Genomic DNA, 26,749 nt, shown 5'->3' with positions numbered 1-26,749 from the left:
GGCATGCCTATAGGTAGTCTAAGCTTCTCTGCTACCTACAGAAGCTTCACAAGAGTAAGCCTCAGGATTGAGGGCATGGCCTATTGATGTGGGTGTCCCTAAGGTTTGACACAGTATCAGGGGATTCCCTATGGTAGGGTTTAATAGTTCCATATTCTTTCTCCCTTCCCTCAGGGGACTTTGCCAATACTTTTTGATTATCTGCTTAATATACTATAGGATGTATCCAGGCATTACAACAATCTATACAGGATAAAAGGACCTCTTTCTTATTCTGTGCTCCCTGTGTTTCAGTTGTTCAAATGAGCCATACAGATAGGTTGAGTTAGATTCTGCATTGCAGAAAATTTCAGCTCCAGATCAAATAAACCTTTCTTCCATTGGTCTCAAAGAGTATGTATGGTTCTAAACTATAGACCCTGACTTCCTTACCCCTATGTTCTGAATTACTTTAACCCCAAACTGTTTGACTTTGTTCTTATCTCTAAATATCAGGATACATATATAAAACAGTCTCTCAAAATCCAGAAATAATAATCACCACTCCAGAATTAATGTGTCTGCTCTAAAAGGTTACAATCTAGGCCCCTGTTTTCTTATAAGCATTTTCTAAAAGTGACCATACAATTGTTTTTTTGTTTGTTTGTTTCTGGCTTGTTTTGTCTCACCAAATGTCCCACATATTCATTCACATCGTTGCATGCCTCATGACGTTCTTCCTTTTTATAGCAGTACAACCTTCATTCATAAGTATAGACCATTGTTCACCAATCTACTTCTCAGTCAGTGCATCCTTCAGCCACCTGCATTCATCGGGCATCAGGTAGAGGGCCCCAAGTCCACAAGCCATCAACATTCTCAATTTTAGATAATTTCATTGTTCCTGAGAGACAGAAAACAAATGAACACACCCTCACGAAATAAGAAATCTAAACCTCCTCTTAACTCTTGTCCTTTCCCCCATTATTTACCTCTGCTGTTGCTGTGGTAGTGCTGATGGTTTCCTTTTGAATACAGCTCATATCATGCAATAGCAGTTTTCCTCCTGTACCCTGGACTTAAACGCTCTTTATACAAGAATTGTATCTTTGAAGTAATTCTTGCAAGAACTCATTCGTATTTCTAGTGTGAGTCAGTGGGACACGTATGTCTATACATCCCCTTTCACTCTTGTTCATCTTTAATATGATAATATTACTTCTAGACCCACTGGAGAATCACCTTCACTCCTATCTATTCCCTTACATTGCTAACGGTTCACCCAGCTCTAGCTTCTGTGTATCTCTAAGTCCCCTATATTCTGTCTTATAAGTCTCTGATTATACCTTTATGCTGGTCATAAAAGTGGAATCATGCAGTATCTATCCTTTTGTCTCTGACTAATTTCGCTAAGCATTATGTCCTCAAGGCTTATCCATCTTGTCATATGCTTCAGGATGTCATTTTGTCTTACTGCTGCATAACATTCCATCATATATATTCCACATTTTGTTGATCCACTCATCTGTTGATGGGCATTTAGTTTGTTTCCATCTTTTGGCAATTGTGAATAATGTTGCTATGAACATTGGTGTGCAAATGTCTGTTTGTGTCATTGCTTTCAGCTCTTCTGGGTATATGCCAAGTAGTGCTATGCTGGGTCATAGGGTGTTCTAGTTGGCTAGCTGCCGGAATGCAATATACCAGAAACAGAATGACTTTTAAAAAGGGGAATTTAATAAGTTGCTAGTTTACAGTTCTAAGGCTGAGAAAATGTCCCAATTAAAACAAGTCTATAGAAATGTCCAATCAAAGGCATCCAGGGAAAGATACCTTGGTTCAAGAAGGCCGATGAAGTTCAGGGCTTCTCTCTCATCTGGAAAGGCACATGGCGAACACAGTCACAGTTTCTCTCTCAGCTGGAAAGGCACATGGTGAGCAAGGCATTATCTGCTACTTTCTCTCCTGGCTTCCTGTTTCATGAAGCTCCCTGGGAGACGTTTTCCTTCTTCATCTCCAAAGGTTGCTGGCTCGTGGACTCTGCTTCGTGGTGCTGCAGCATTCTCTGCTCTCTCTGAATCTCCCATTCTCCAAAATGTTTCCTCTTTTATAAGACTCCAATAAACTAATCAAGACCCACCCAAATGGGTGGAGACATGTCATCACCTAATCCAGTTTAACAACCACTCTTGACTAAATCACGTCATCCAGGGAGATGATCTGATTACAGTTTCAAACATACAGTATTGAATAAGAATTATTCTACCTTTATGAAATGGGATGTTGATTAAAACATGGCTTTTCTACGGGACATACTTCATTTCAAACCAGCACATAGGGCAACTCGATATTTAGTTTCCTAAGGAACCGCCAAACAGTCTTCCATAGTGGCTACACCATTATACGTTCCCATCAGCAGTGCATAAATGTCTCAGTTTCTCCACACCCTCTCCAACATTTATAGTTTCCTGATTGTTTAATAGCAGCCATTCTTATAGGTGTGAGGTGGTATCTCATGGTAGTCTTGATCTGCATTTTCCTTATAGCCAGAGAGAATGAGCATCTCTTCATGTGCTTTTGAGCCATCTGTATTTGCTCTTCAAGAAAAGCCTTCATATCTTTAGCCCATTTTATAATTGGATTGCTTGTTCTTTGGTTGTTGAATGGTATGATTTCTTTGCATATAGAGGAAACCAAATCTTTGTCTGATATGTGATTTCCAAATATTTTCTCCCATTGAGTTGGCTGCCTCTTCACCTTTTTGACAGTCTTTTGAGGTGCAGAAGCATTTGATTTTGAGGAGTTCCCATTTATCTATTTTGTCTTTTGTTGCTTGTGTTTGGGGTGTAAAGTTTAGAAAGCTATCGCCTATTATTAGGTCTTGAAGATGTTTCCCCACATTTTTTCCTAGAAGCTTTATGGTGCTAGTTCTTATATTTAGGTGTTTGATTCACTTTGAATTAACTTTTGTGTTATACAGTGTCTTTCTTTGTCTATTATGATGTCTTTACATTTTAAGTCTATTTTATCCAATATTAGTAGCTACTCCTGGTTTCTTTTGGTTACAACTTGTGTGGAAAATCTTTTTCTATCCTTCCACTTTCAATCTATTTGTATCCTTGTGTCTAAGATGAGTCTCTTGTAAACAGCATATATTTTTAATTATATTATATTTCTTAATCCATTCTGCCAATCTGTATCTTTTAATTGGTAAGTTTAGTCCATTAACTTTCAAAGTTATTACTGAAAAGACGTTTCTTGATTCCACCATCTTATCTTTTTTATTTTATTTGTCACATCTATAGATTCTTTTCCCTCTTTCTCTTTGTATTATTTAAATTACCCTTAGTGGTATTCTTCATTTCTGTGCCCTCCTCCAGACCTCCCTCTCCTGTCTTTTTTTTTCAGCCAGCATAACGCCTTTTAGTATTTCTTGTAGGGGCGGTCTCTTGTTGACAAATTCTTTCAGAAATTCTTTGTCTGTGAAAACTTTACTCTCTCCCTTAATTTTGAAGGACAATTTAGCTGGGTACAGAAATCTTGGCTGGAAGTCTTTCTCTTTCAGGATCTTCAATATATCATATCACTGCCTTCTCACCTCCAGAGTGCTAATTAAGTCGTCTGAACTCAGTTTTATTTGATTTCCCTTGTATGTAGATTGTTTTTCTCTTGCTGTTTTCAGGATTTTCTGCTTTTCTTCAACATTTGACAGTCTGATTAGTATGTGCCTTGGAGAAGGCCTATTTGGATTTATTCTGTTTGGAGTTTTTTTGGTTTCTTTGAGTTGTATATTTATGTCCTTTATGAGGGTTGAGATGTTTTCCCCCATTATATCCTCAACTGCTCTTTCTAGCCCTTTACTCCTCTCTTCTTCTGGGACACCAATGATTTTTATATTTGTGCACTTTGTTTTGTCTATCATTTCCCTGAATTCCCATTCAATTTTTTCCATCTTTTTTGCCATTTGCTGTTTGGGTCTTCAAAGTCAATTATCCTGTCTTCTATATCACTTATTCTTGATTCTGTGTCTTCAAATCTGGTTCTGTGTGCCTCTAGTATGTTTTTCGTTTGGTCAACAGAGTCTTTAATCTCTGTGATTTCCACTGTTTTTCTATTTATTCTTTCAAATTCCTGTTTGTACTCTTCTATTGTCTTCTTGATCTCCTTTATGTCACTTGCCATCCCACTTATTTTATTAAGTAGAGTTGTATCAACATCTTTGATTGGTTGTTCCAACATGTGTGTCTCCTCTGGTGTTTTAATTTGGTCACTAGGCAGGGCTATATTTGCCTGCATTGTGAGATGCTTAGTGATCTGCTGTCTTTGTTGCATTTAATACCTTGATTGATTTACTTTGGGAGCTGATTTCTTTCAGTAATCTAAAGCCTTGTGTTTGTGGGCTGATTGTACAGCACATAGCAGGGCACAGGGTGGAGCACTCAGTGTGGTGATTTGTTTCACGGAAGGTATGGGCACAGGTTGGGAATGTTATGCTTATGCTTGTGAACATGGGCGCCCAGCAGCCAGGGAGGATGTAGCTGTGTGGGTACAGCAGTCTGGAGGGCATAACCCTGGTGTGCGCTGGTCTAAAGCATGGGGTCCTGTGCTGGGTTGAATCTGTGGTGGACTCCAGAAAAACCATATCCTTTAATCTTCATTCAATATTACTGGGTGGGAGCATTTTGACTGTTTCTATGGAAATGTGACCCATCCAATTGTGGGTGGTACCTTTTGATTAGATGATTTCCATGGAGGTGTGTCTCCACCCACTGAAGGTGGAGTTACTTACTGGAATCCTTTAAAAGAGGAAACATATTGGAGAGAGTCCTCTTTTGTAGAGCCAAGAGAAAGCTAGCAGATGCCACCATCTTCACCATGTGCCCTTCCAGCTGAGAGAGAAGCCCTGAACTTCATCGGCCTTCTTGAACCAAGGTATCTTTCCCTGGATGCCTTAGATTGGACATTTCTATAGATTTAATTGGGACATTTTCTCAGCCTTAGAACTGTAAGCTAGCAACTTATTAAATTCCCCTTTTTAAAAGTCATTCCATTTCTGGTATATTGCATTCTGGCAGCTAGCAAACTAGAACAGGCCCTTTGAGCAGCAGTCAGCATTATGCCTTGGTGGACTGGGGGCAGATGTGACCTGGCTGTGCAGGTCAGTACTTTCTCAGAGCTGGGAAGTGAGGCAGAAGGTGTGCACATGCACAGTTCTAGGACTGTTGTAAAGTGTGCTTCCAAGACCTGAATGATGTGATTGGGGGCCATGTGCATGCATGGGCCTAGGAGTGCCGTAAAGGGATGAGCTGAGTTCAGAGAGTGCAGGGTGAAGCTGTGCGACACTATGGGTGGGGAGCGGGAGTAGCCTAGGTATAGAAGTTAGTGCCCATGACCTTCATGTGCTGCCAACAGCCTGCAGGGAACAGGGAGGGGGAGGTAGTACTCAGGAGGGGTGCAGGAGAGGTGGGTTGGGCTGCACTTGGAGTTGGGGTGTGCGGCGGGTATGTGCACTGGGGACTGGTGGGGTGGGGGTGCCTGGAGCGCAGGAAATGGGAGCAGGTGACGGAGTTCATGTGCGTGGAATGTGGGGTGAGTCGCAGGTCACTGAGCTGTGTTGTTGAGGGTAGTGCATCCAAGGAACGCAGCCTGGCTTATTTCCTAGTCCCTGGCTCCCTTCTGTGTATCCCCGTGGGTTCCGCACCTCCACCCCATGCTCTAGCTTCCTGCCTCTCAGTCCTCAGCCCCTAAAACCAGGTCTGCCGCATGTAGTGCAGAAGGTTCTCCCAGGTCAGCCACTCTCCGGAATTGCCGCCTAAGTTGCCCTCCTGTCCCCTCTCTAACTTTTCCATGGAGCAGGGCTAATCTCAAGCTACTCTAGTTGGCCATCTTCCCAGAAGTTTGGAGGAATCTTCTTTAATGCAGTTGACACTGTCTTCAGTCATGGATGTGGCCTAAGTATACCCCAAGGTATGGAAAAAGACTTCTTGACCAAAAGGGAAAAGAGAGGAAGGAGACAAAATAAAGTTTCAGTGGCTGAGAGGTTTTAAACAGAGTTTAGAGGTTATCCTGGAGGTTATTCTTATGCACTATATAGATATCCCTTTTTAGTTTATGGTGTATTGGAGTGGCTAAAGGGAAGTACCTAAAACTGTTGAACTGTATTTCCGTAGCCTTGATTCTTGAAGACAATTGTGTAACTATATAGCTTTTACAGTGCGACCATGTGATTGTGAAAACCTTGCATCTGATGCTCCTTTTATCCAGGGTATGGGCAGATGAGTAAAACAAAAAGGACAATAGATAAATAAATAATAGGGGTGTGTGTGTTAGTTTTCTAGCTGCCAGAATGTGATATACCAGAACTGGAACAGCTTTTATAAAAGGGAATTTAAGCCCTAAGGAAGTGAAAGTATCCAAATTAAGGCACCAACAGGAACAGGATGGGTCAGCAACACCTCTGTCAGCTGGGTAGTCATGTGACTGGCATCTGCTTGTCCCTTGCTCCTGGGCTCCATTGCTTTCAACCTCTTTTCCTTTGGGGGTCACTAACTTTACTTCTCTAGGACTGGCTTTCATCTCTTGACTTCCCTTGGCTCTCTTTAGGTTCTGGTTTGCTTAGCATCTCATGGCAATGTCTGCTGGGCTCCAAGCATCTCCAAACATCCATGTCTCTGATCTCCACATGTCCACATCTGTGACAGCTCTGCTGTGAAGTTTCTTTTGGCTTTGAGGCTTCTGTTGTTACTGTCAGCTCTGTCATTTCTTATTCTCTCCAGAATGTTTCCTGTTTTAAAGAATTCCAGTAAACTAATCAAGACTCACCTGAAATAGGTAGAGTCCTATCTCCATGTAATCAAAAGGTCACACCCACAATCAGATGTATCACTTCTCTGAGGAGATAATGTAATCAAAAGATTCCAACCTACAGTGTTGAATTAGGATTAAAAGAAAAGGTTGTTCTCACAAAATTAGATCAGGACTAAAACATGGTTTTTCTAGGGTATATAATACCTTCAAACCAGCACTGGAAGTGATAGGTTTATAAAAAAATGGAGTACATTGAAATACTAGTGGTCAGTGAAAGTGAGGGGTAAGGGATATAGGATGAATGAATTTTTTCTTTATTCTTTTTATTTCTTTTTATGGAGTGATGCACATGTTCTAAAAATGATCATGGTGTAGAATACACGACTATGTGATTATATTGTGAGTCACTGATTATATACTTTGGATGAACTATATGGTGCATAAAGATGTCCATAAAAATGTTTTTTTAAATATTGAATTGATGAGTCTAACTGGAGTGTCCGGACCTGGAATATCAGGAAAGGAACTCATCTCATGGACAATGAGGAAACACTGCTGAGCAAGAGGGTGTGACAGCATCAAAATAGCACTTCAGGAAACTTAATCTAGTAGAAACACCCTTGCAGGAAGTACAAAAAGGAAAAAATAGCAGTTCCATTTTTGACATTTTGAGTTTGACATCACAGCAGGTTTTCAAAAAGAACATGCTCAGCCAACAGTTTGAAATACAGGCTTGGAGGTGAGGGCTTGAGATTTGAGGGGCATAGCCCATCTAAATCCCAGCAGCTGATTACAATCATTTTCAAAGATATGCTGACTCTGTCTGTAAGCAACAGACTTTGTAAGAATTTCAATTCTGGCCTAAAAACTGATAGGACAATTCACTTTGGGAATTTTCCAAGCCTTGGCCATGCTTAGACAATCAAGATCAGTAAAGAGAATGACGTGTAAGACCTGACAGGGAAAGACACCAGCAAATTAAGTCATAGATAGGAAAAAGATCCTAAAAGGTGGGGTTCAATGTGCCTTGGGAAGCTCAGACTCACAGGAAATCAGGAAGAACATATATCATGCCAGATGCTTCAGGTGGAAGAGAGGGCTTTGGTTAGAGGGCACTATCTGAAACCATTTAAACATCCTTCAAAAAGCAACATGCCAATGATCTACTTTGTCTAGAAAAAACATACAGCCCTCACATTTGACTTTCAATCTAACACTAGAAATATTAAAAAAGGAACAAAAGTCATCTCTTTGGCATTTGGAATGATTTCTCATTCATCCACCAAGAAGCAGGAGGGATCTGTGGGCATCTCAGAACTGAAGAGTTGGATTCATAAACTACAGGATGGAAAGTTGCAGCAACAATTTTAGTAAGATTCCTGAGCACTACTGATGTGCTTGTGGGCTGTGTGGCAGTGGAAATCTATTACTGAGAAAGGGGAAAGAAAACGTTATTGAACTAAACTTGGTTCTCACGGACAAAAGCTACCATTTTGTCTGGAATCCTAAGCAGGGGTATTGTGTGCCTATAATTAGCCCTTAGATCCTGGGAAAGAGACGAAAAGGATGTACAAAGAAAGAGCCTCCTTTACTTGAAATGTATTATTTTAGCTCGAGGGACTTCAAATATTTTGCTTACATAACCCCTAAAAGAATTTTTTGAAGCTGTGTAATGCCTTGAATGTTATAAGGGTGATATCCAAAATTTGTCATCATAATGTGGGATGGTGATAGACTGTAATTGAAATAAATACTTCATGATGCTATTTGATAAAATAGGTTTTAAGTTCCCGGTAAATAAAATACCCCAAATCTGAAAAAAAAAATCTTGTAAAAAGTGTTAGCGAGTTTTATCCAGCATTTCCCCCCAAATTTACTTGTCTTGCAAGACATTCCAGTTACCATTAAAAGAATTAGCATCCCTAATTTATACTGTTCAGCTGTTCCTCACAATGGACAATTGCTCCATTTCTAATGTCAAGCTTAACCCTTGACTGAAATATATATGACAGACAAAGAAAGGGAGTCCCATAGGTTTAAGGTAACTTGATGCACAATAAAGCTGCCTTCACCAAACCGATATTTCTTTCTTGCTCTATACTTCTTTATGCATCTATTAAAAATGAAACTCTTTTCCTATGCAATCAAACTAACACAGTCCCACCTAATAAAAACATCCAGTTCTTACTAAAATTTCTCACATGTCCCCCAAATGTCCTTTATGGGTGGTTTGTCCAATCCAGGATCCAATCCTGGGCCATATATTGCATCCAGGTGTTACACCCCTTAATCTCTTTTAATCTAGAACATGCATTTTTTAAAATGCTTTACTCAATTTACCATTTATTTACCATGAATATAATTGATTAGGATGAGGCTCTGTGCTTATTTAGACTGCTGTATAGTAACAAATCGGGAGTTGCTTCCCTGAAATCATCTCAGCTCTCTGGCCTCTGAAGAATGGGCCAGCTCTCCAAGCAACTTATTTAATCCAATAAATGTCTTAAAACTTATTTTCAAAATCAAAAAAAATTTTTTGAAATAGTCTTTTTAAATGTAAGCATAATGCATACTTATTTTTTAAGGAATAGAAAATATAGAAACTTATAAAGAAGAAAATAAAAATCATTCATATACATATAAATATACACATATATGCACATACATATGCATACATATAGTGAGTGTAAATTGTATACAGAATATGCAATCTTAACAAAGGCAATATTGTCGCCAAGATAGCAAAAGTTGGTTCTTGGGGATGAGAAAAATCTGTCAAACATAAAAGACATGTAATACGTAAACAATATACATCTACGTATATCAGTTATGTCTGTGATTTCACAGTGAGGGACAACTAGGAAAAGAAATGCCTAAAAAGTTACTTTAGAGAGCAATATGTTTTTTAAAGGGGATATACGGATCTAGAACAATCTCTCATTCAGGGCATTGATGGATTGAGGACGTCCCAAAGCCAATATTTCCAAATATGCCCTTGTTTGGCTCACAAGGGAAGTTTTCATAGCATAGGGCAATGCCCCATTGTAAGATTTGGGATGAAATGGCAAATGTGGAAATATGCTGTTCAGACCACTCTTCAAGAAGGACTAACTGCCAAGCAATAAGAATGCGTTAGCTGACAGCCTCCAGCTGTTAGAATCCTCAAGGATTCTGTCTAGACCAGGTTAGACTCTCCTTGGGGTAGCCCTGGCCAATGACTAAGAGACCCAGGTACTTGGGTCTGGCCATTCCCACCCCACCTTGGGTATCCTCTAATGGGCACTGCTGGCTCCCGAGCTCTCACAGTGTGCTGGCAGAGATTTTGGGGGGGTAGCATTCCATTCTGATGGCTCCAGCTGCCCAGATCTTGCTTTCTCCCTTTTCCTTACATGGAAATGCCCTTCTAGAGACCTTTTGCACTCCTAATTCTCTCTCAGCATCTTTTTCTGGAGAACCACCTGGCACAGAAAGGGTAAGTATAGGTTCATATTGGCTGATCAGTTTTAGGAAACAGTAGATAGGAAGCTTAAGATCTGGAAAAGTATTCTTTTAAAATAAAAGCTCGCTGTAGCCTTGAAGTCTCTACCTAGCCCCAGGTGTATCAGTCATGATTCAATGAGAAAAGCAGAACACTAGGAAATATATATATATTTAAAAAGGGACCTACTATAGGGATTTGATCTTGATCAGCTGTGGGTGCTGGTTACACAGTCTATGTGAGGCTGTTGCTTTTATTTAAAAGCAACAGCCTAAAGTTGAAGCCTGAAATCTTCATAGCAGGCAATTGGGAAAGAAAGATGGACATGAATTAGGGAAGCAAGGGCAAAATGGAACCTATAAAGATGGATGAGAAACCCCCTAAAAATAATAAAATAAAACATATTAAAAAGAAAAAAAGGATGGTTGCTGCTTCCCTGCTTCACTAGAGCTTTCCAAATATGATGCAAAATGCCTCTTGAAGCCCACACTAATCCGGAGTTATGCAGGCAAGGGAATTCTGGTATTGACTTTTGAGGGTAGCTGATTTGACATGCAAATCTATCACATCAGGAGTCCCCCTACCCAGTTTAAGGACCTAGCCAGTAACAAAGGGCTAGGGGACATTTCTCGAAGTTGTGCTTGGGAATTTAGGGTCAAATGTATAACCTTATTGCATAGCCTAAGAATGAATGTGTTAAGCCTAATACTGCATTGACAAGGGAGGATATTACTTCTTTACTCCAGGGCTTAGGCAGTGTGGTATGGATGGGGGTAGAAGAAATTTTACAGGCCTGGGTTTGAGGGGTTCTTTGCAGTGATTTAACCTCTTTGAATATCAGTTTCTTTATTCATAAAAGGGAGCTGATAATGCCTACTTTGCAGGATTATGTGAGGATTTCATTACAATATTATACATGAAGCCCATATGCTCAGCACCTAGCATATAATAAGTGCTTAATAAATGACAGCTCCCATTTAGAAGATGTTTTGCAGCTTCCAGATTAATAAAATCATGTCGAGATCTTAGACCTGCCAAAGATCGGTTAGGCCAGAGTTAGAACTCATAGAACCCCCTAAAACCAGTTCTCCACATCCTTGAGTCACAAGAGTGAGAGGGGAAACCAGATAGTTCCCACTTCATTAGCCACCTATTGATGATTGCCATCAATGGCTTCAGGCAGAAGGTAGCAGTCAATAGGCAAACGAGCTTCATGTTGTTATTGCAATTCAGTATTTCCCGGAGGCAGATGCCTCCTTCACGCCTCAGAGAGTTAGAATCGACCAGGCAATCATGGAGGGCAAATTAAGCTATGAAGAACAGAAAAAGGTCACTCCTGTCCAGTCATACTTTGCTTCTCTTTCCCATTGTTCTCTTATACTGACTATAACTTGAGGACCACAAATGCACTTCATAGAGTAGATGCTGAACAGATACAACTGCACATGTCCGCTCCAGACCTTTATGACTCGAGGTTTTACTGTTTACAGCAAAAGTCTCTGAAAATACGTTTAGCCTTTTGTTGCTGCCAGTGGAGTCTTGAGAGGTTTAGAGTCTGCCTACAGGTCTTGGCTCACATGGTCCGGTCAAGAAAGGAGAAGGAGCATCCATCACTTGGATATCATCATTTCTGGGGACAACTTTATGTGAACACAAATATTTCCAACCATAAGAACTTGTGACAGATGCAGAAGAGACAAAAGAGAATCCATGTTACTTACTGATTCCTGACAACAGAAAAAAATGGTCAAGGCCCAGGAATTGCTGACATTGGAAGATGTGGCTGTGGAGTTCAGCTGGGAGGAGTGGCAACTTCTAGTCCCTGCTCAGAAGGATCTGTACTGGGATGTGATGTTGAAAAACTACAACAACTTGGTATCAATGGATATCAAGCCAGGAAACCAAATACTTTTTCCAAGTTGGAACAAGGAGAAGAACCATGGTTAATAGAAGATAAAATCCATAGAACGTGTCCAGAAATCAGAACAATTGACAGTCATCTACAAAAGTACTCTCAAAGCCAAAGATTTCTGAAGAGAATGGAACAATACTATGGAAAGAGAGTGTTTGGAAATATCTGAGCAAAATGCATTTTCCTCTAAAGCAAAATCATGATATGTCTGACTTACATACAAACTCTTTGAAATCAAATTTAAGTTTAATCATTCAGAACAGAACATGTGAAATAAAGAACCTTACCGGGGTTAATGGAAATTGGAAAACTTTTCTACACAGTAAGCACAGAGAATTTCATTCTGAGATTAAATTCTCTGAAAGTGCAAAATACATCAGCACTAAATCCCACGACTTTAAATACCAGACCACTCACAAAATAGAGAACCCTTACACGTGTGTTGGATGTGAAAGAGACTTTATCAAGTAGTCTCTACTCATTTCCTGTCAGAACACTCATACAGGAGAGAAACCCTATGGATGTGGTCAATGTGAGAAATCCTGTTCTAGAAATTTCATACTTGCTAAACAACAGAAATCTTATAAAAGAGAGAAACCTGAGGTTTCCAATGAATATGAAAAAGAATCCACCGTGAAGAACAGTCTCATTGTACATCAACAAGCCCACATGGAAGAAAAATCCTATATATGTAGTGAATGTGGAAAAGGCTTCACAATGAAGCGCTGTCTAATTGCACATCAGCGAACTCATCGTGGAGAGAAACCCTATGTCTGCAGTGAATGTGGGAAAGGCTTCACCATGAAATGTTATCTTGTTGTACATCAGCGAACTCACACTGGAGAAAAGCCCTATATCTGCAATGAATGTGGGAAATGCTTCACTGTGAAGTGCACTCTCATTATACATCAGCGAACTCATACAGGAGAGAAATCCTCTATATGCAGTGACTGTGGAAAAGGCTTTCCCACAAAGCGTACTCTCATTATACATCAGCGAGCTCATACTGGAGAAAAGCCCTATGAATGCAGTGATTGTGGTAAAGCCTTCAGCCAGAAGATATGCCTCATACAACATGAGAGATGTCATACAGGAAAAACTCCCTTTGTATGTACTGACTGTGGAAAGTCCTATTCACACAAATATGGTCTCATTACCCATCAGAGAATTCACACAGGCGAGAAACCCTGTAAGTGCAGTGAATGCGGGAAGGCCTTCACCATGAAGTCAGTACTCAATGCACATCAAAGAACCCATACAGGAGAGAGACTCCGTGGATGCAGTGATTGTGAGAAAGCTTTCTCCCACTTATCAAACCTTGTTAAGCATAAGAAAATGCACACAAGAGAAACATATAGATTCAGCCAATGTAGAAGTTCCTTTAACAGAGAGTCACAGCTTATTACATACAAGTGACACCATGCAGGAGCAAAATCCCATTAACAGGATGACTGGAAATGTTCCTGCACCAACTCAGACTTCATTAAACATAAGTGGGTTTCCAGCAGGTTGGAATATACTCGCTAGGGGACTTTCCTGTTATCAGATGTGTACCCTCAGGAAAAGAAACGAATTTGCCCAGAGAGAAACGTTTTAAATGCAGTTGAATGTGGTAGTACCTTCAGAGATCATTACCTCACATTTTTTGTCAACAAAAACATATAGGAAAAACCTCTGATACATTTAATGTGGAGATTTCTTGAGTAAAAATTCTGATTCCATTACATGTCTAAAAGTATATATGGAAAAAAAAGTACATATGGACACAAATTCTGTAAATCCAGAATTTCCTGTGGAAAGATAGGTTTTATTATCAATGATCATCACAGATCAGCACTGATCTCATAGTTTATGGAAATAGAATGTCTATGGAAAAGGCTTTACCCTGAAATAAGATTTCAGTGAGTTTCAGAGAGTTCATGTTGGGAAGAAAACTTTGAGACGACAGTGAATACAGTGGGATTTCAGTGATACATTCTGCCTCATCATTTGTCAGGAAATCGTATAGAAAATAAAGTTATGAACATTCTGAATATGGAACACCTGTCACAAAATATTAGAAGATTCATGAAGGAATGAAGTCCTGTGAAAATGATGAATGTTTATGAGTTTTTTTATTGCAAGTCTAACCTCATTATACATCAGAAAATACTCCTGATAACCTGTTTCGACTGGGTACTTTGACCTTTATTCCTAGTTGCTTTGTCAAGGAGTCTGTCATTAAAAAAAAAAAAAAAAAAAAGTCTCTAAAAATAGACGGGACTTTAATAATTGCAAAGAAAAAACTATTTGTTGACATAAAAAAAAGAAAATGGACAGAAAAGAGGAGCTCGGTGAATAAGTCATGAAGACTCTTTTGGAGAGTGCATTATCTCTTTATAACTTTACATATTTAATCCCTATGAGTCTTATTCTCATATCTGCCCCTCTAACCCTGGTTTCTAACCCTCAGGGGATGTAGAGTAGCACCTACCCAAAGGACTTGCCTGTGAATTATATGAGTTGATGCAAATGAAATGCATAATACAAAGTCTGATGCACAGAAGGCTAATTTAAAAAATATATATTTTTACTGAGAAAGACATGTACAGTCCAACCATATTATACAATCAGTGACTCACAGTAGCATCACATAGTCATGTATTCTTCACCATGATCATTTTTAGAACATTTGCATCACTCCAGAAAAAGAAAAGAAAGGAACTCATACATCCCATATCCCTTACCTCTCCCTCTCATTGACCCACAGTATTTCAATCTACCCAATTTTTACCCTTTATCTCCCCCTCTTATTTATTTCCTTTTTAGCCTTTTTTTTTAATTTGTCCATACCCTGGATAAAAGAAGCATCAGACACAAAATTTTCACAATCACACAGTCACATTGTAAAAGTTATATAGTTATACAGTTTTGTTAAAATTCAAGGCTACTGGAACACAGTTCAACGTGTTTCAGGTACTTCCCTCTAGCTACTTCAATACACCATAACTAAAAAGGGATATCTGTATAATGTGTAAGAATAACCTCCAGAATAACCTCCTGTTCTAGTTTGCTAGCTGCCAGAATGCGATATACCAGAAATAGAACAGCTTTTAAAAGGGGGAATTTATTAAGTTGCACATTTACAGTTCTAAGGCCGTGAAATTGTTCAGATTAAAGCAAGTCTATAGAAATGTCCAATCCAAGGCATGCAGGGAAAGATACCTTGATTCAAGAAGGCTGATGACATTCAGGGTTTCTCTCTCAACTGGAAAGGCACATGGCAGGCACGGTGATATCTACTAGTTTTCTCTCCAGGCTTCTTGTTTCACAAAGCTCTCAGGGGGCGTTTTCCTTCTTCATCTCCAAAGGTGTCTGGCTGCATGGGCTCTCATGGTTCTCTCTCTCTCCAAAATGTGTCTTCTTTTAAAGGATGTCAGTAAACTAATCAAACCCCACCTGGAATGGGTGGAGTCACATCTCCACCCACTTATTTATCAAAAGTTAATACCCACAATTGGTGTACCACATCTCCATGGAGATAATCTAATTAAAGTTCCCTACCTACATTATTGAATCAGGATTAAAGGAATGGCTACTCCCACAATTTTGAATCAAGATTAAAACATGGCAATTCTGGGTCACATAATCCTTTCAAGCCAGCACATCTCCCAGCTCTGTTTGAAATCTCTCAGTCACTGAAACTTTATTTTGTCTCATATCTCTCTTACCCTTTTTGTCAAGAAGACTTTTTCATTCTGATAGTGTCAGGTCCTGGCTTAATCAGATAGTCCTGTCCCACGTTTCCAGGGAGATTCACACCTCTGGGAGTCATGTCCAATACAGAAGGGAGGGTAGTGAGTTCACCTGCCAAATTGGCTTAGGGAGAGAGAGACCACATCTGAGCAACAAAAGAGGTTCTCTGAGGGTGATTCCTAGGCATAATCATCAGAAGACTTAGCCTGTCCTTTGCAGCAGTAAATTTCATAGGGGCAAGCTCCAAAATTGAAGGCTCAGCCTATTAAATTGGTTATTCCCACTGCTTGTGAGAATATTGAGAATTCCCCAGATGAGAAAGTTGAATATTTCCTCTGTTCTCCCCAGTTCCCCAAGGGGGTTTTGCTAACACTTCTTTATTCTGTGCCCAAATTATTCTGGGATATATTGGGGCATCACACTAACCTGTACTCACCACTAAGCTGTCACGCACTATCCAAGATTCCATGTATTTATGATATTTAAGTAAATGGACCATACCAGTTAAATTAGATTATGTGCTATCAAAAAATTTGTTTTGCACGAAATAAACCTATCTCCCTTTGACCTTGCACAGAGGTTGAAATTTGAAAATATGAGCCATATCATCCTTTACACAGTATTCTGATTTACTTTAACCCTATCCGGGTCATCTTCATTCATATCTGAATCCAGCTTAATGATCACTTTTTCAGCTTTTTTGACAGTTGTTGAATAGAGTAATACTGACTTTCTTAGCTTCAGTGTTCTAATTCTGAGTCTCAAGTGTCACATAAATACCTTCAGGGAATGACCAGGTTATATACCAATAGCTTAGTATCTCAGAATTAAGAAATATCAGTTACAACTCCTGAATATATATGACTGCTGTAAGAGCTTACAATTTAGGACCCTTTACAATAAGCCCCAACCTGATGGCCCATGCTCTTGACTTCAGTTCTCTGAGTTTGCATGTTCTAGTTAGTCCATATGACAGGCACGAAGATATTTACCTTTTGGTTTCTGATATTTCATTCAATATACTGTCCTTAAGGTTTATTCACCTGGTTGCATGCCTCACAACTTCATTCCTTCCTGTGGCGGCTCGGTAGTCCATTGCATGTATACACCAAAGTTCCCCCTTCCAGTCCTCAGTCCTTGAACCCTTAGGCCACTTCCATCCATTGTGAAACACTGCCGCCAGAAACACCAGTGTGCAAATGTCCATTCGTGTCCCCACTGTCAGTTCCTCAAGGTAAATACCTAGCTACAGGTTTGCCAGATCACATGGTAATCATGCCCCCCAGCCTCCCGTGGAACCACCACACTGCCCTCCAAGGGACTGCACCTCTCAGCTTCCCGACCAACAGTGAATAGGTACATCTCTTTGTCCACATTTTCTCTCTGCTCATTTTTAACCAATCTTAATTGCACATGATACAATCCAAAACTGAAAGCTAATTTTTAAATGAAAATATAATTTGTGTATATTTGTGAAGCCATGCACATCCCCTGTACACACTAAAGGCTGGATTGCTTCAAAGGCCTTGAATGCTCTTTTCTCAAGTCTTTTTCTTTAGTCCAGAGAGACCAATTTAGAGACTTAATACCACCCAAATGGACTCTTGATCATCAGGAGTTAGTGGATAAATACTCCAGCTTCCTCACCCTTTGGTGGCATAACTGTAAGGCCTATGCTACTCCCTCCCTCAGAGTTCTCCAACAGGACTGAGCTCCACTGTATCCCTTGTTTGAGAACATGCTTTTTTTTTCTGTTTTCCATTTTTTCCCTGTCTTACTACCCCACTCCTCTACCCGTGTTTCCCAGAATCACCTCCAGAATAAGCTACTTGTACACAAATCCCTGTCTCAGAATCCACTGCTAAGGAAGTTTTGAAATTAATTTGCAAAGAAAATGTTTGAAAGGATATGCACCAGAATATCCACCATCATTATTCTATAAGTGGAGGGGTTATAAATAATTTTCCTTTTTATTATCTATATGTGAAGTGCTTTCCATAATGAACAATGGCCAATGTGTATGTGTATGTGTGTGTGTGAGGGTATTGTGTAAGGGTAGTTCAGCCGTAGAATTCTTGCCCATCATGCGGGAGACTTCCTGGTCCATGCACTTCCCCCCAAAAAACAAACAAACAAGCAAAACAAACAAACATAAAAAAACAAATGGTGCAGCAATAACGGGATACTCACATGGAAAAATAATGAAATGTGACCCCACCATACAGCATACAAAAAAAAAGAAAGAAAGAATTTAAGCCCTTAACCCTGGGGTTTAGTCTCTGCAGGACATGATCAGCTTTTTCTTCTAATTATTTTCTAACTCTACATACCCAATAAACAAATCTTCTCACTTTTGCACTCACTGAGCTCTTCCTAGCTTCATGCCTTTACTCCTACCTGATCCAGCATCATCTCTTCCCCAAGACCTCCCCTGACTCACCTCAACCCATGATGTCATTTTGTGTTCATTTCTTCTACGTATTATTTAATTAGTTCATCCCATACACCACAGCACTTCAGATAGCTGTAAAGTATTTCTTTGCTATATGGGTCTCTCAACTTTCTAGAATATTTGGATCAGCAATAGAATTACTTTCAACACCCAAATGGTGCTGTGCCAATTCAAGATAAAAATACCAACAATAACAATCAAAAATATTTAAGACAATGTCTGAGCTGCATCTGTTACTTCGATCTTTAACAAAGGGTCTTTTCTGGCACCAACAGAGTGGGGAGAGAAGGGTAGAAACAGAAGGTGGTCTGATGCATTCATTCCATTACCAATAAATGATCTTTTCACGAAGACACGGCCGATAAGGAGAAAAGGAAAGACAAAAAGCCTTCTGGACTTAGAAATGGAATAGCAGTTCCCCTCTGTGTCTGATTCATTTATTCAGAATGGCCTTCTTAAGGCTGTGCCTCTTGTGAATTATGAGTCTCTCTCTCTTTCTCTCTTCTCCCTCCCCCCAGGCTTCATATTAAAGACAAGAGGCAGCTGCCAGAGCCTCTGGAGATTTCCCAGCAGTCAACTATGGTGAAATAAAATACCATGTTATGCTGGAAAACTGGTCAGTTCTTTCTTCCCATGAGCTGTGCTATCTCATGGCCAGGCTAAAGGATCCCAAGCCCTGGATACTTATGTTTCTCCTGAGATTTGTGGTGTGATCTTCTAGACAGTGCTCAATCCTTTTTCTGTTCCAGTTTCCCAGCTAGTTATTGATAATCATCTTCTAAGTGGAATGCGTGTGTGTGTGTGTGTGTGTTTCATTCCTCTGTTTCTTGAAATAATGTCCTGAATGAAGGCATTTGGTTACCATTACAGCCAGTATTTTAATTCCAAGTACAGTGAGGTTCTGTGGCCCTCTTGCCACAGATAATTTGGGACTTCGACAGTCTTGTGATCTTTCTTATTTGCATCCTTCATATCATTACTACCAAAAGGATTGCATTATACAAATGGGCTGAGGTTTATATTTAATGATTGGTTGAACTGCTTCTGATGTTGCAATCTCAGCTTTATCTGCCCCCAGAGGAAAATGGAGCCAGCTAAAATAGGTCTCTAACCCTGCTTGAGAATTGGAGCGTATCAGTGAAATGGTGGGAAGGTATTGAACTGGAGTCTATCTCTGGTTAAATAGTTTATGCCCTAGTGGAGACTGAGGCTGAAAGTAAATGTGATGCCCTGTTCTCGTATTCTGATCCTAATCTTTTAATTATAGGAGCAGTTTCAAATCCCAGCAAAGCTTAGGGTGAGCCTACAGCAAAGAAGAAGGAATAATCTCAGAAATTACTGAGTTCTACTTGCTGATGACAGTCGCTCACCACCCTCCAAGAGTTGACAGACGGCATTCCCTACACTTTCCTTTCTCCCTCTCCTTTTTACTCTAGTGATGAGCTAGAAAATAATATAAATGAAGATCCTTCCCCTGTTGGATATAACATGTAATCGGAATTCTAGACTAAAATCATCAGATGTTAAAAATTAAGACTTTTTTCTGACCTATTTGTGTGGTGTGTATCAGTCAAAGTTCCAATTAATGGCACTAAGGTTAATTTATATTTTCAACCAGACAAACAGGTCCTGTTGCCCGTATACAAGTAACATCTGAAAGTAGTTGAATTTGCCAACTGAGGAGCAAAGATAGAGTTTTATTTAGTGCTCTAGCTTTTTTATAATAAATGTCATTTATTTATTCATATTTATTCACATTTATTCACATTCTTGTCCATTTTGAAGAAAAAAATCTGAAAAGAAATGATCGATATATACACTATACCTTGAACCACTTCCGTGTTTTTCAGTTGGGAGGCTAAAATGTTTTCCATAAGTTTTTACAAGTCTTAACAATCTCTATCTCTTTTATTTATAATTTTATTATTTTTTTAATATTCAAAATATCATCAAATAGTTATGTATTCATCACCATGTGATCATTTTTAGAACATTTGCATCACTCCAAAAAAAAAAAGAAAAAACTTACCCCATATCCCCACTATTATTTATTTCTCTTTTTATCCATATTTTTATTCGTCTGTCCATACCCTGGATAAAGGAACATCAGACACAAGGTTTTCGCAATCACACAGTCACAGTATCAAAGTTTAAGCCTCATAAGGAGGGAAAGCAGCAATTGCTGTCATCCATTCTTCAGACCTGAGAACTGAAGTCCAAAGTGCTCAGCTGAGTGTGAGTCAGTGAGAGGCAGAACTGAATGAGACAAGACTAGGGCAGTGAGAGCAGAAATGCTGCCTTCTCTCTCTTTAGAGTTCCCTTCCTATGTACCCTTCTATTCCCCTATTTTCTACAAGGAACCCCTGACATCACACTCTGGTACAATAGGAGAAGATTCCACTTGCCCGGATGCACTGAGCAAGGAGTAAAATTCCTGGATTCCATTAGGGCAGGGCTTTATTTAATGCAGTGTGCCCAAGTCCCCCCAGCACGCCCTCTGCCTGCCCAACTAAGCACTGGGTTTGCCACTAGTGGACTCTGATCAAATGAAAGTATGAATGAATGAATGAATGAATGCCTTGTGACTCCTATTTTAGTATTTGAACTATTAAATTGGTATTCTTTAAAATAGTGCCATCAGCCCCTTTAGAAGAAAGAAAGCCCCTAATCTCATCTATCTGCAATCGTTTCTGAGTAAATAGCAAAAGTATCTCTCCAGATGACAAAGGACCACGTGCATGACTTTGGTTCTAGTGATGCCCCTTTGTAATAAAATAAATGCCTAAGCAAACAAACTGAGAAACACACACACACACACACACACACACACACACACAACCACCATACATGGAGAAGAGTCCTCCCTTTACGATGAAGTGAACTAGGTTAGGGTAGGTGCTTGGAAATGCATTATCTCATTTGATCCTCACAAAAACCGCATGAGGTGAGTATTCATTTTTGTTACTTTTACAGATAAGGAAACTGAGATTTAGATTAAGTCTCAGAATCAAACAGCTAGAAAATGAGATTTTTCTGCTTGAACACACAGACTGGAATCTTACAGCCTCTCCCAGTCTGTTTTTGTTTTTGTTTTTGTTTTTTATTTCCTCTCCTCCTTCTCTTTCTTCTCTTTTCTCTTACTTTCTGTACCTCTGCCTCCGCACGCCCGTCCCCTCACTTTTTAAGTTTATCTATACGTAACTTTCTTCACATTCTCCAAGAGGTTCCAGGGAGGTTTCATCAGCTGGGGCCTTGCCAGTCCCAGAAGAAAGACCAAGCAGAGTGGCTGATACCCCGCCCCCTTGCCTCTGCTTGAAGTCAGTGCCCCGCTGCTGGGCATTGCACAGACTCGCAATCTCTGCCTGGGCTGGGGATTGTCCATGCAGCTCATCCCTTGGATGTGAAAACAGCAATGGCTCATTTTAAAAACCCTCTTTAGAAATGCTTACTGCCTAGATTTTGGTCAACTAGTTTGTTTAAACATATGCTACCAATATAAATACTTTGCATCAGAGATTCATTTGGGGTCATCTCTAGAATCACATTTTATTCCTCAGAAATTAGGAGGATCAAAAGATTATCCAGGTAGCAGTGACACTTCTTCCATGGATTCAACACATCTACACACACTTTTCGTACTTCTAATAGCCAATATTTTGAGCATTGATGCTGTACAGAGCCTATGCTAAGTGGTTTGCATGCATTATCTTATTTCACCAAGGCATACAGAGGTTAACCAAGCCCAAGGGTCACTTATTAGAAAGGAACAGAGTTAGCACTCCACAGCCTGAGCTCTCAGCCCCTCTGCTCTAGGTAACAGGTGCTGGGCTATCCCAATAGAAGGTAAAGATGCAAACAACCAAGGCAAGGAACTTGGGATCCATTAACAAAGACGTCCAAGAGAATCACAAATATAATAAAGTAGGACAAAATGAAACCTGATATTACTCTCTCAGCCCAATAGATAAGAAATAGTAATGATTTCTTTAAGAGCAACCCTTTAATTCATGTGTGATGCTTTAAAAAAAAAACTTGGAAAAGGGAGGAAACCGTAGAGCATATTAAAAAATGGGCAGCTTTCCAAATATCACAATTAATTCTGCGGAAAAGTAGAGCCAAGACTGAGAGGGTAAAAGTCCAGAAAGTCAGTGGCTCCGAGTGGGTTTTAAAATTTGTATCTGCATCTGGAGATAAGGGAGTCACAAGGGTTGAGGAAAGATTAGAATTAATGAGCCACATGGACCAGAAATCCTTTCCCAGTAACCCCCTGACACTGAGAGGCTGCTGCGGTGATCAGAATAGCACAGACTTTGGGAATTCAAGAACTAAGCACTGAACTGTAGGGTCCTGGAAGGCTAGGACCTTTCCTTGTTTTATTTGTTTTTGTTTTATCATAAGTCATTTACTTAGAATACAGAGCTAGGGAGTCCTATAGCTTGGTGGAAGAGTGATAAGAACTTGAGCCCTTCAAAATTTTGTTTATCAAAGACACTGTTGTTTTCAATATGTGGAAATCCACTCTGCTCACTCATTTTCTGCCTGCAACCACATTTCTTAGGTAGGGTGCTGCCTGGGATGGTAAAAAGCTATAATGTGACTTTTTTTTTTTCAGAAAAAGAGCGGGAGCTTCTTCATTTGTACTACATTTGCCCTTTAAGGGTTATCTGATTGCAATTATCTCCCTCCACAAAATCTTGCTAGAACTCGCAAAGTTCCAAAAGAAATTGGTATGGAGCAGTCAAGCAATGGCAAGTACAAGAGGGAACAAAACAGCGAGTTCTGACTTTGAAAAGTATTTACATACATTCCAGCACATTCCAAACACATAAAGAATAAACTTCGCAAGGAAAAGCATTCCATGCCCAAAACTGAGTCTTTGGAATCTGGGGTTTGAGCAGAAGAAGCACATGATGTTACTGTTACATGGAGAGAGAAAGCAGAAATTGTAGGCCCAAATGAAATATTCCTGGGAGATTTGTGAGAGAGAAGGGCAAACATCCACCAAGAAGATACTTCTCACAAGGACATGCTTTGCGATTCGAGCATTTTTGAGCTTGCAATGGAATTTTAAAGCCATCCAGAAACAACAGATGTTTGAACCCAAATGATCCAACTTCTTGATGCCAAAATTAGGGCTCTAAAGAAGGACGTTAAGCTTTGTAACATATGAAGAACAATTTCAGTAACTTGTCTGCTGGCAAACAGTTGAAAGAGATTTATTCTGTGGCTTGCTGACCTACCCTTTTATCTGTGTGCCTTTATACTTCAAGTGATAAAAATTTCTGTCAGATGGAAATATTAATAACTAAAATTCCACTCTCTTTTTTAGGTCCGACTTCCATCTCTGCCCTCTCCCCCAGAGCCTTCGATCTCTAAACTGAATTCTGAAGCCAGGAGGAGACCCTTCTGAACATTATTATTGCCAAACCTTTACATACGAGCACCAGTAACAGACTAAGTGGTGCCTACACAGCACAGAATTACCTAGCTAATTTAACAGTTGTAAACAGGCAAGCCGGAGACTGCAAGCAAGCAAACAAAAGCAAACCAGTGCCAACTCCCTCCAACAGTAAATAAGTTAAGCTCTACTTTGTGAGTTTTATTTTCTCTGGATTAAACAGGTGACAGATAAACATCAAACTTCTGCTTTATTTGACTTAAACTGATGTATCATTTAATCCTTAAACAAGGTGGTTGCTCTTTTGCTATCTCGTCATATTAAATTTCCCCCTCCCTCTTAAATTGACATAAATTAGGCTACTTAACATCAAATTCCTCTGTGGAGTTTTCAAAGAAACTCCTGGTACTGCTCATTTGCCATATAAACTTCCCAGCAAGGCAGCAAGGTTTATTCATTTACAGAAGGATGTTAGCATAAAGATGCTTTTTATTTCAGCCACACAAATACTGCAAAATTGCTCCTGTGAGGAAAAAGTGGGAGAATCATCGTGGTTCCAAAAGGCATCTAGGAACTCAAACTGTAACTGCATTTTAAAAATAGCAGAGCAGCTATGATTATACTTTAACTCCATAGCACGTAAGCGTGGTATGAACAGGAAATGGGAGTACAGCTTCAGAGTTTGATAAGATTCTCTAATGTAAGACATATGCTCCGTTTCTTAGCTAGAGAGCTAGGCCTAGCCAGAAAAAAATAAAATCATATATGTTTATCTTTAGCCTAAAGATCAACCTTATAAATCTTGGGAGATTTTTTGGAATTGCTATTGAATCTAATGATGAAGTTGGGAAATGTACAGCATAGAATCAAACTCTGAAAAAAAATCTTTGTTTAAAAAATAACAATTTGAAGTAACTTTCAGAGGAAAGATTAATTAAATTAACTATGCATCCCAAGCCTGCGTTATCTCAGGGCAGACTCACGAGGGCAGAGATGAGTTTTAGAGAAGTCGGTACTAAACAAAGGATAAAAGACTCTCTGTGGTCTACTAAAGACCAGAGTTCACTAATAGTTCACTAAGGGCTATAGAATTTTGCAATATCAATAACTAGTCATAGTTCTATATATGACAAATATAGAAATATTTGACATATGGAATATGTCATAAATAACAGATCACCCTTGAGACAACGCTTATATTCTAGGAAGGAACTAATGGTTTCTATATTTTCAGATGAGTGTCTCAGAAGAAGTAGAAGATACAGTAACATTCTTCAGTAATGGACGCATGACAGATCATCAGGATACAGATGGACTAATCAAATCATCGAATTTTATGGTCCATGTTAGGGACAATGAAAAGGAGCTGATACCAGTGCTTATCACCAGAATAAAAATTGGATTTATTATTCTTTGATATGGATCATGGTAAAGAAAACGTGAACATCTGGGGAAAAAAGTAATTTGGATTTCTAGGCCCCATTCCTTTACAAACAAGTTTGGAGAAGTCTACAGAGATTTTTCTGGTTATTCTAAATAAGAGTAAATTTGCTCGTTCAACAAATGTTTATTGAGAGGTTCTTATACATGAGGCATTGTTGTAAGTTCCCAGGGATATAGCAGTGGGAATGTCAGATAAGAAACTTGCATTCTTGTAAAGAAAATTAGTCAATAAACGAATAAACAAGCAAGAGAACGTCAATGGTAATAAATATTATGAAGGGAATGGGATGGGATATGTAGAGAGAGATAGAATAAGTGAGGACTATTTTAGATAGGATGGTCAAAGAAAGCTGAGAACTGAATGAGAAGAAGCCAATTGAATGAAGATATAAGAGAAGAATGTTCTAGCGATAGAGGCAGGAGCTAGTGCAAAGGCCCTGAGGCCGGAACAAAATTGGCTTTTTCAAGAAACAGAAAGGGGGTCAGTGAAGAGATTGGTGCAGGGTGGTTGATGAAAACAGAAAGAGATGAGGTTGGATAGATAGCCAGGGGACAGGCCACACAGGACCTGGTAAGGGGTTTGAATTTCTTCTTAAGTACAATGAGAAGCCATTGCAAAATATTATATAGGTAGGTGATTTTGATCTGATTTGTATGTTTTTTTTTAATTATAAAATATTTCGGGCATCAACCAGTATAGATAACAATAAAACAAATCCCTCAAGAAATTAGATTCACACTTCTCAATACTCTTCCCTTCCCTCCTTAAGGATAAGGACTATTCTGAATTATATGTTTATAATTCCTACCACACACACACTTACACACATCCTTAAACAATACATAACAGTTTTGAATGTTTTTAAACATCATATAAATAATGTCATACTGCACATATGCTCCTGAAACTTGCTTTTTCTTTTCTCTCAATATTATGCTTCTGAGATTTATCCATGCTTATACATAGTGTTCTTATTTGTTAATTTTTAGCTACTATCTAAGATTCTCTGGCATTACAATATCACAGTTTATTTATCTATCCAGTCTTTGGTTGTTCGGCATTTATATCGTTTTCAATATTTTTGTTCATTCACAGAAATGCTGCAATGAACATTCTTGGGTAAGTTTTCTCGTGCACCGGTGCAAAAGTTTCTCCGGAGCAGTGGTTCTCAGGGAGGAGAGGACTATTCGCTGGAAGGCTTTTTGGAAATGTATGGAAGGGTTGGTGTTGCTACGCTGATTGAAGGGTATATACTATCTTGAGGTAAGTTTCAAAGAGTTTCTTTTCACAGTTAGGATTTTAATCATCCTGAGTATGAGTAAGGGATCTCATTTTATTTCATCTTTCCCATTTGGATATCCTATTGTCTCAGTACTGTTTTTAATACCATCTCTGACATTTAGTCCTTACATATGGATGTGGGTCTGTTTCTGTTTACCCTTTTTGGTTCCATTGGTTGATCTTTCTATCCCTACAGTAGAGCCAATTAAAAATGTAAAATATCTCCCTGGAGAAGCAATAGGGTGTAGAGTGGAAACATGCAA

The 26,749-nt window shown here is 39.3% G+C and overlaps 1 protein-coding gene and 1 long non-coding RNA gene across 2 annotated transcripts in view; both read left to right on the top strand.

The window, feature by feature from the left end:
* LOC143649890 (uncharacterized) overlaps window positions 1-26,749 on the top strand; it is a 169,115-nt gene that overhangs the window by 119,596 nt on the left and 22,770 nt on the right. The window contains exons 3-5 of the long non-coding RNA XR_013159221.1: window positions 23,693-23,940; window positions 24,996-25,189; window positions 26,301-26,468. This is a non-coding gene — a long non-coding RNA (uncharacterized LOC143649890). The remainder of the gene's footprint in view (window positions 1-23,692; window positions 23,941-24,995; window positions 25,190-26,300; window positions 26,469-26,749) is intronic.
* LOC143685083 (uncharacterized) lies at window positions 11,946-13,592 on the top strand. The gene is given in 3 exon segments (XM_077162700.1): window positions 11,946-12,143; window positions 12,146-12,337; window positions 12,340-13,592. Coding segments are annotated over 3 exon segments (1,581 nt in total). The 5' UTR covers window positions 11,946-12,007.

The sequence above is a fragment of the Tamandua tetradactyla genome, chromosome 1 (genome assembly GCF_023851605.1).
Source record: "Tamandua tetradactyla isolate mTamTet1 chromosome 1, mTamTet1.pri, whole genome shotgun sequence".
Taxonomy (NCBI): domain Eukaryota; kingdom Metazoa; phylum Chordata; class Mammalia; order Pilosa; family Myrmecophagidae; genus Tamandua; species Tamandua tetradactyla.
Note: the sequence above shows the minus strand (reverse complement) of the source record. Positions and strands in the feature narration are given on the sequence as shown.